At 42.1% G+C, this 8,913-nt stretch overlaps 1 protein-coding gene across 1 annotated transcript; it reads left to right on the top strand.

Annotated features, from left to right (window-relative positions):
• Window positions 1–3,075: 3,075 nt before the first annotated feature.
• LOC143852488 (uncharacterized) lies at window positions 3,076–4,928 on the top strand. The gene is made up of 3 exons (XM_077361872.1): window positions 3,076–3,360; window positions 3,936–4,307; window positions 4,391–4,928. The coding sequence occupies exons 1-3, from the start codon at window positions 3,076–3,078 to the stop codon at window positions 4,841–4,843; spliced, it is 1,110 nt and encodes a 369-aa protein (XP_077217987.1). The 3' UTR covers window positions 4,844–4,928.
• Window positions 4,929–8,913: the final 3,985 nt, after the last annotated feature.

Genomic DNA, 8,913 nt, shown 5'->3' with positions numbered 1-8,913 from the left:
CCCTTGAATTTCCCTCCATTTTTCTTGGAGGCTCTTCTTGTCCTTGGTTTGATTTTCAGACGTTGAGAGTACAGACGCACTCATCTTTTATGGTTTGAGGTTTGTTTGTAAGTTGGAGACTCCTGTTTGGGTTTTGGGGTAATTTAATGGAGAAGGCACACATTATCCGAACTTGTTGGGTAAGACATTTGTGGTTGCCAACGAATAATCCAGAGATGATATATGTGTGGTGCCTGACAATACAGACATTTTCACATGGCACACATGACTTTTCCTCTGGTCCCAACTAACGAGTAAAACGTGCTGTGTGCAAGTGTGCAAGGACGATGGTTGATGGGTCTGCTTCTATTCTGCTTTAATGTCCTGACCACTCTACACCACTCACCACGATATAATTTATCCGTAGGGTTCTTGGAGTCATGGGATGTGAAAAACGTGAGTCAAAGCTTTCTATGTAGGACCATTATTTTCACCGTTGGATCTTGGCACAATATTTTCTCCATTTCTTAACAAGTGGTTGGATCAAGGTGGGTTTCACTTCCCGTTGATTTTATTGTATTGTCCGTTAAATGACGAGTATCACGTGGGTCTCTTTGGGGATATCTCGAGACGGGGAAAGCTAATCGAAAATGGGAAGAGAAGGGACACAGATGTGAACCTCTCTCTCATGTTATTTATAAAAGTACAGTCCCATAGTAGTGGAATAAGAAGTTACAAGGGTGGAGGCAAGTAATTTGATTTATCTGGAATTACCTAGGAGAATATCGCAGTAGTGTTTGGTTGCACAGTGATGATGCCAACATCTGGTTCTCCAATCAGAGGGCTGGTAGAGGTTTCATCTATGTTTCCTTGCGCTTACAAAGAAAGCATTAGGGGTCCCAGGCCTTTGGCTCCCGAAGCAACTCCAACACTCAAGTCAGAAATTGATATCACGGTGAAAATCAAGTGATGTAAATGGTAGAAATGTAAGCTTATCTTTGGGTTTCGAGGTTAAAGATGATCGGGAGGTTGCGAGAGAATTCCCTCTGGGGTCCGGTTGTCTCTTCGAGCGTAGGGGCTTTTGTAAAGAGCGAAGCTTGGTGGACCGTCCTCCGGTGTATAACCCATGTGTCGTTATGTTATGGGTGAATCACGTGCGGGAGCTCACTTTCTATTTCAGGCGGTGAAGTTGTGTCAGTGGAGCGACGGATAGCGACGTAGATGGGGAGACCCACCGGCATGCTTTATTCCACGTGTCGAGATCCAATCGAGGGACATCGATTTCTTTCCAAACACATTGCACCTCTTACGGTCAAAATCTATAACAAGATAAGGCAGTGATGGAAGGGCTGATCTTGAATCTTCTGATAGCTGAACCGGCAGAGAGGTTGAATCCTGCACAAAGGAGTGCACGGTCACACGACATACCCTGAGTGGTAGCTTCGGATAAGCCCTCCGATGCTTAAGTCAGTAAGGGGCACAAGTATGGAAACTAAAGCTATGAATACTAAATTTTGGGATTCGATCCCTTACCATTGCCTTTATTAAGGCTATTTACAGTGAGGGCTTAGGTATTGGATTACCATTTTACCCTTGGACAGGTGTCAACCTGCGATTGGGTACTACAAGTTTTAGGGTTTTCTCTTGGGGCGTAATTACTTGCTTGCCCCTGTCTTTGGTGTATAGCCCCGCTTTTGCCTTAGTGCCACGTGTCAACTGGTGATTGGGGTCATCTTTTTTATACCCCATCATTTGCCCTCCGGTTCTTTAAGTTATTTTGATTACTTGGGGAAGCTGTCCTGCTATATATGCGAGGGATAATCTGAATGGGCTCTTCTATCCAGTTATGTTCAAGACGAACTAGGAGCTTTGTACGAACTGGCTGCTGAAGTTCGTATTCAGGACGCTCAAGACGAACTAGAAGACTCGTACGAACTGACTTCTGAAGCTCTTATTCAGAACGGCTCTAGTCGAACTGGAAGCCTTGTACGAACTGACTTCTGAAGTTCTTATTTAGAACGGCTCCGGACGAACTGGATTTTGTCGTTCAGCGGATTGCATCATATCCTGAACGTCTTCAGATGATCTGATTTTTGTCGTTTAGTGGACTGCGTTATATCTTGAACGCCTTCATACGATCTAATTTTTGTCGTTTACTGGATTGCGTCATATCCTGAACGGCTTCAGACGATCTGATTTTTGTCGTTTTGTGGGTTGCGTCATATCCTGAACGGCTTCAGACGATATGATTTTGTCGTTTAGTGGGTGGCATTATATCCTGAACGGCTTCAAACGATCTGATTTGTCGTTTAGTGGGTTGCATCATGTCCTAAACGGCTTCAGATGATCTGATTTTTGCAGTTTAGCGGATTGCGTCAGATCCTGAACAGCTTCAGATGATCTTATTTTTGTCGAATGTTCTCGATCGCTGCAAGAATAATAATCATAATTATTTTTTTAGGTCATGTCGCTTCGTATTTCGGGCCTTCTCATTAATGCATCGCCGCGTGGCGAGGCTGGAGTGGTGGATACGAGCGGTCGCCTGACAGGTTCATCTAAAAACAGGCTTTCAAGCCTCATTTCTTCATTTTCCATCTTACCTTCTTCATTTTGCTCTGCCAGTGCGAGGTGGTTCTTCTGTTCAGTTCGCTGACACTTGTTGTTGTTTGAGCTCGGGGTCTTACCTTTTAGATAGGTAATCTCCTTTAGTTCGTCTTTTCGTAGTACATTTTCTTCCCTTTCCATAATGTCCAGTAGTTGTAGTTCAGAATCTAGCTCCAGTTCGTCTTCAGGAGAGACTTCCTCCTCAAGCGAATCTGGGTCCAGCTTGTCCGAGAGGACGAGGTCTGATTCAAACATTAGGCAAGGCCAGGCTATGGCCAACTGAGATAGTGATGTGGTTGTCAATCTTGAGGGGGATGATGAGGATGTAGAAATCGTTGATGATGAAGTCATCCTGGACTTGAACATTACTCCTGTACGGGTCAAAATTCCTGACATGGTGTAGTCGGATGTAGACGAGGAAGATGACTATGAACAGAGGACCTCTAGTTTTGTTGGGGAAGCAGGGCGGTTGAGATCGTGGCTACGTCCAGGATGGAAGCCGATCTTAGGGAGAATACCGCCGTCGGTCGAGAGGAGAGCGTTCTCGATGAGTCTCGGCTAAGTGATGTTCGGGATCGGTATTGCATCCCTGATCAGTTCGTCTTGTGGGCGTCCATTGAGGGGTACCGTGCGAGAAATGATAGTATAGATGTTTGTATATATGATGAGGCCTTGCAGGCCGACTTTAGGTTTCCCATCAACTCCTTCATTGCCGAGGTGTTGAGGTTTTACGGTTTGGACCCAGCTCAAGTGGCACCGAACTCTTGGAGAACGCTGGTCAGCTTCATTTATCTAGTGAGGTATAGGTTGAAGAGGAGTTTGTCCTTACCTCTGTTCAGAAGATGCACACACTTAAAGAGGCATCGGTCAGGAAGTTGGATTTACATCAACCAACGTCCCGAGGTGAAAATGATCACCGCAATACCGACCTCGATTCATGGCTGGAAGAATAGGTTTTTATATGTAAGTACCGCTGATTCTGAGGAAGGGTGGCCCGTTCCTATGAACTGGTAATTGGTGAATACAAAGGCGATGAGTCGCAAACCGGCCTTAGAAGGCAAAGATGAGGTGACCTTTGCAATGATCTGCAAGGAGGTTCGCCCAGAGGGCCTTGTTCACTGTTCGTAGTTCTCCAAGGAGGAGATTCTAGTCGAGATTGGAGTTAGTGCTGTAACTTGAGCACGTAGGTGTCTTAGGATGTTCATGTCAACGATAGTATATCCGATCTGGTTCATATTGTTTATTGTGCCTTCAAAATTTTCAGCCCGATCTCTCATACTTGTCCATCTTCTTCGATTCACAGATATGCAAAAGCAATCGGCTCTGGATAGGGTGCGCTTGAACATCCATAGGAAGGGCCAGAAGAGGAAGGCTCTCGAGTCGACTCCCCCCACTACCCAGGACAAGGGAAAGACCGTGCTGGCCGACAAGGTCGGCAAAGTTTCCAAGACCGAGAAAAGTGTCGTGGAGATCCAAGCCGGTCGCACCGGCCGTCCTGGCGACGGAAGCTTGGCGGCCAGACAGGAAGTTCCCCCTCTGTTCGGTCTAGGGCGGACAATGTATTTCATCCGAACTGGGGAGTTCAGAAGGGCGATAATAGTTTTTCCGATAACGAGGTGGCTCACAAGATCATTGTGAAGAGCCGTTTGCAAAGTGATAGGCTTCGGATTCTTCACGAACCCCACGAGACGGTCGAGACGGTTTCCTTTGGCCTCCTATATCAGGTACCTTCTTATTTTTTTACCGGAGTTCGTCTGCTGACTATTTTTTAATTGAGAAACTCATTCTGTTCTACATGGTTTTTCAGCTCGGTTGCTATTGGAGCGATATGGCGGAGAAGTGTAACAACTTTTCCAGGACAATAACAAAGTCTAATCTACAAATCGAGAAGCTGGAGAAAGACATGGTCAGTCTGGGCCAGACCATCAATGATAGGGATGTAGAGATTGAGCGCCTCAACGAGAAACTGAAGGTGCAAAAAGACTTGACAAGGAAGGCCATTAGCGCTTGTGATCGGCAGAGGGAGACGTCCCAAGCTAGACAAGAGGCAGCGATGAAGACCAAGGAGGACGAGCTCATTAACTTCGCTACTGACACGTATAAGGAGGGCTTTGATGAGTGCAAGGCCTATGTCCAAGAGAAGTATCCGGATTTAGACCTGAACGGATCTTACCACCTCCTCCAGTCACGGATCTCTCTGCGCAGGAGACTAACCAGGATGCAGTTCATGCGGATCCTTGAACCTGTGCCTTTTTCTTGATCATCTTCTCGCTTCATGTCTGTTGCTTTTTTGTAGTTTTCATTTCGGCCCCCAGGGTCATTTTTTGTACATTGCCCCGTGGGGTTTTTTGAAATGAAAGAAAACTTGAAATTTTCTTTAGTGTCTGAGTTCATCATTGGTTGTTCTTATTTACGCTTCTTCATTTCAGACTGTTATCCAGTGGGAGTGAAGTGAATGCGACTTATTTGGTCGGTTATCCGTTATGTCGAACTTGTTTGTTTGGACGACCTGTGCACTTTGAGACCAGTCCGGCTTTGGTTTGCTGTCCTAGGTCGACGTCAGCGACTGCTAGTAGTGACCAAACCGGATTGCTTTACCCGAGCTGAAAGACTTGGGTTTTTTGTCAAAAATTTGGTTATCTGCCTCGGTTTTAGATCCCGACCAGAAGTGTACTTCAGGTCTTTTTCGGAACAATCTGGGTGAACCATATTAGTTTTACCCGAGCTGAAAGGCTTGGGTTTTTTTTGTCAAAAATTTGGTTAACTGCCTCGGTTTAGATCCCGACCCGAAGTGTACTTCTGGTCTTCTTCGGAACAACCGGGGTGAACCATATTAGTTTTACCCGAGCTGAAAGGATTGGGTTTTTTTGTCAAAAATTTGGTTATCTGCCTCGGTTTTAGATCCCAACCTGAGGTGTACTTCAAGTCTTCTTCGGAACAACCGGGGTGAACCTTATTAGTTTTATCCGAGCTGAAAGGCTTGGGTTTTTTTGTCAAAAATTTGGTTATCTGCCTCGGTTTTAGTTTCCGACCCGAAGTGTACTTCAGGTCTTTTTCAGAACAACTGGGGTGAACCATATTACTTTTACCCGAACTGAAGGAAAGAGAGAGATCGTCAACCATCGTGATCATTTCATTAGCCACAAAGCTTTTAAAGGAAATACAATGCTCATTTCATAACTTTGTTTACAATTTCCTTCTTTGTCTACAAGCTTTAGATGGTTCTAGGTTACTGATAGTATCTTCTTAGGTTCTTCGAGTTCCATGCATGGGGGATTGGGCATTCATCCTGTAGTTGTCTAGTCTGATGATTTGAGTCACCCGGTATGGCCCTTCCCATGTCGGGGAGAGTTTGCCTACTTTCTTTGGCTGCAAAACTGCTACCTTCCTCAACACCAGCTCACCTACTCGGTGTTCCCTTGGACGGATTTTTTAGTCGTAGTAGCTAGACATCTTCTGTTTGTATGTTGCTACTCGAATTCGGGAGTATTCATGGATTGCTTCCAACAAATCCAAATTCACACGGAGTCCATCTCTGTTGCGCAGTTCGTCGAAGCTGGATACCCAAGGAGAAGGGACTCCAGTGTCCATAGGGATCACAGCTTCCGTGCCGAAGGTCCAGTTGAAAGGTGACTCCCAGGTCGTTGTGCGCAAGGTGGTGCAATACGCCCATAGGACATGGTAGTGCTCATTAGCCCATCACCCTTCTTTCTCATCCAATCTTTTCTTGATTCCCAGAAGGAGGGTCATGTTAGTGACTTTTGTTTGGCCATTCGTTTGGGGGTGAGCTACCGAGGTAAACCGCTACTTGATTTTGAGGTCTGTGCAAAATTTCTTGAACTTCTTGCTATCGAACTGCTTCTCGTTGTCTATGATCAACACCCGAGGAATTCTGAACCTGCAAACTACCGATTTCCAAAAGAATGTTTGAATGTTCTGCTCGTAATTTTCGCCAACGGTTCAGCTTCCACCCATTTCGTGAAATAGTCTATTGCGACCACGACGAATTCACGTCCTCTGGGGACCATTGGGAAAGGTCCTAGGATATTCATGCCCCAAACGACAAAAGGCAAAGGGCTTATGGTAGGCGTTAATGATATAGCTGGTTGGCGACTGGCTAGGGAGAACTTCTGACATTTGTCACATTTTCTTACAAGGTCTATTACGTCTTGCCTCAGGGTTGGCCAATACATTTTCCTCAACAGTACCTTCAAGGGGAAAGCCTTTCCGCCAAAATGTTCATCGTAAATCCCCTCGTGTGTTTCTTGTAAGGTATATGCGGCATCAGTTGGCCAGAGGCACTCCAGGTACGGAAGGGTGTACGACCTCTTGTAGATATTCTCACCATTGAAGGTGAATCATCTTCTCTGAGCCCCTTTATTGGAGGTGAGTCTTTTTGTAATACCTAGGGTTTTTAAAAAATAAATGTAAATAAATAGGATTAAGGGATGGTTGGGAGTAGAAAGCTTAGAGTAGAACCCTCTAAAGACCCTTGACTAGATCCCATTTGCATTTTCAAAGTTTTAGAAATTGATGGAGACCCACAATGCCCATAACCCTAGCTTATTAGCCCTAGGATTTAATGGTCATTCAAACTTTAAATAAGGTTAGGAGTGGGATGGTAAGTAGTGTAAATTATGGCTGCAATAAGGGTGAAATAGACTTTCCATTAAAGGGTGTCCCTTATTGCTAGGTGTCCTTGCAAGACAAATTCCAGTATTCTATGACTAAGCCCACCACTATTAGACTAATAGGTTTATTAGCTAACTTAACTTTACTAACATCAAATAAAAGTAAAAAAAATGATTCGGGAGTTAGAAAAATGAACTAAGCTGGACAAAAACAGAAAATAAGAAAGGGCAGAAGAGGAGCAATAAAGAAAATAAAATGGGGAAAATACCTTGATCAATTTGAAAGGCAATTAAAGTAAGAATTCACTTGCAAATTCATTGATTTTTATAGATTTATATTGATTTTTTTATGTAATCTTCCCCAAATATACTGAAAAAATTATATGTTATATAATAATGAGTTGTATTTCAAATCGAATGTTTTAATTGAATTTTAATAAAAAAATAAATTTTATATGGATTTTTCATTAACTAAACATCAATCTGCTCTGTGCAGAAATTTTGTCTAAAACCTGAATTTCGATGCTAATTTCTAGCTTGTTAAACCAATGTTTAAAAAATATTACAATTCTGAAAAATTTATATGTTTTGTAATCATAAGTTGTCTTTCAATTACAAGTGGTCCCATTAAATTTCAATTTAAATCAGATTTGTTATAGAATTTTCATTATTTGAACATCAATCTGCCCTGTACAGGAATATTGTTCAGAACCAGAACTTATGTGCTTAGGTATAGCTTCTTAAGACCATGATAACAATTAGGAAAAATTCTGGATAAATTATATGTTTTGTAATAGTAACTTTTCTTTCAAAACCATATGGTCCCATTCAATTTAAATTTAAATCAGATTTGTTATAGATTTTTCATTGACTGAACATCAATCTGCCCTGCACATCAAGATTGTTTAAAACCAGAATTTAAGTGCTTAGTTTTAGCTTCTTAATACCATGATGACAAACTGGATAAATTATATGTTTTTTAATTGTAAGTTTTCTTTCAAATACAGATGGTTCCATTCAATTTCAATGTAAATCATATTTTATATAGATTTTGCATTGATTGAACATCAATCTTCCCTGCACAGCAATATTGTTCAAAACCAGAATTCACTTCTCAGTTTTATCTTCTTACGAGCATGATAACAAACTAGAAAAATTATGGGGAAAATATATGCTTTCTAATAGTAACTATTCTTTTAAATTCAAGTGGTTTCATTCAATTCCAATTTAAATTCTATTAGATATTGATTTTACATTGACTAGATATCAATCTGCTCTGTGTAGAAATTCTGTTTAAACCCTGAATTTTGATGATGATTGCCTTCTACTTTAATTTTAAAAAATTACAAAACCTCTGGAGAAATTATATGTTCTTTAATAGTAATTCTTCTAGTGGTTTTATTCGATTTTAATTACATTTTTATATGATAAATTTTGTATTGACTAATCATCAACCTGCCCCTAAATGCATGTCTCTCTCTCTCTCTATATATATATATATATACTCTCTCTCTCTCTCTCTCTCTCTCTATATATATATATATATATATATATATATAGAGAGAGAGAGAGAGAGAGAGAGAGGAAAAGGATTGTACGCTCGAGCGTACCAAGCTTATGGTACGCTCGAGTGCCCCAATCACATGGGTCCCACATTTTTGCAAGGCCCTATCATAGATAGGGTGTGTACCAAAAATCA

This window comes from Tasmannia lanceolata, unplaced genomic scaffold (genome assembly GCF_043159265.1).
Source record: "Tasmannia lanceolata isolate RefF3 unplaced genomic scaffold, GAP_Taslan_0.1 ptg000019l, whole genome shotgun sequence".
Lineage (NCBI taxonomy): Eukaryota > Viridiplantae > Streptophyta > Magnoliopsida > Canellales > Winteraceae > Tasmannia > Tasmannia lanceolata.
The sequence above is the reverse complement of the archived record's forward strand: the minus strand, read 5'-3'. Positions and strand labels throughout refer to the sequence as shown.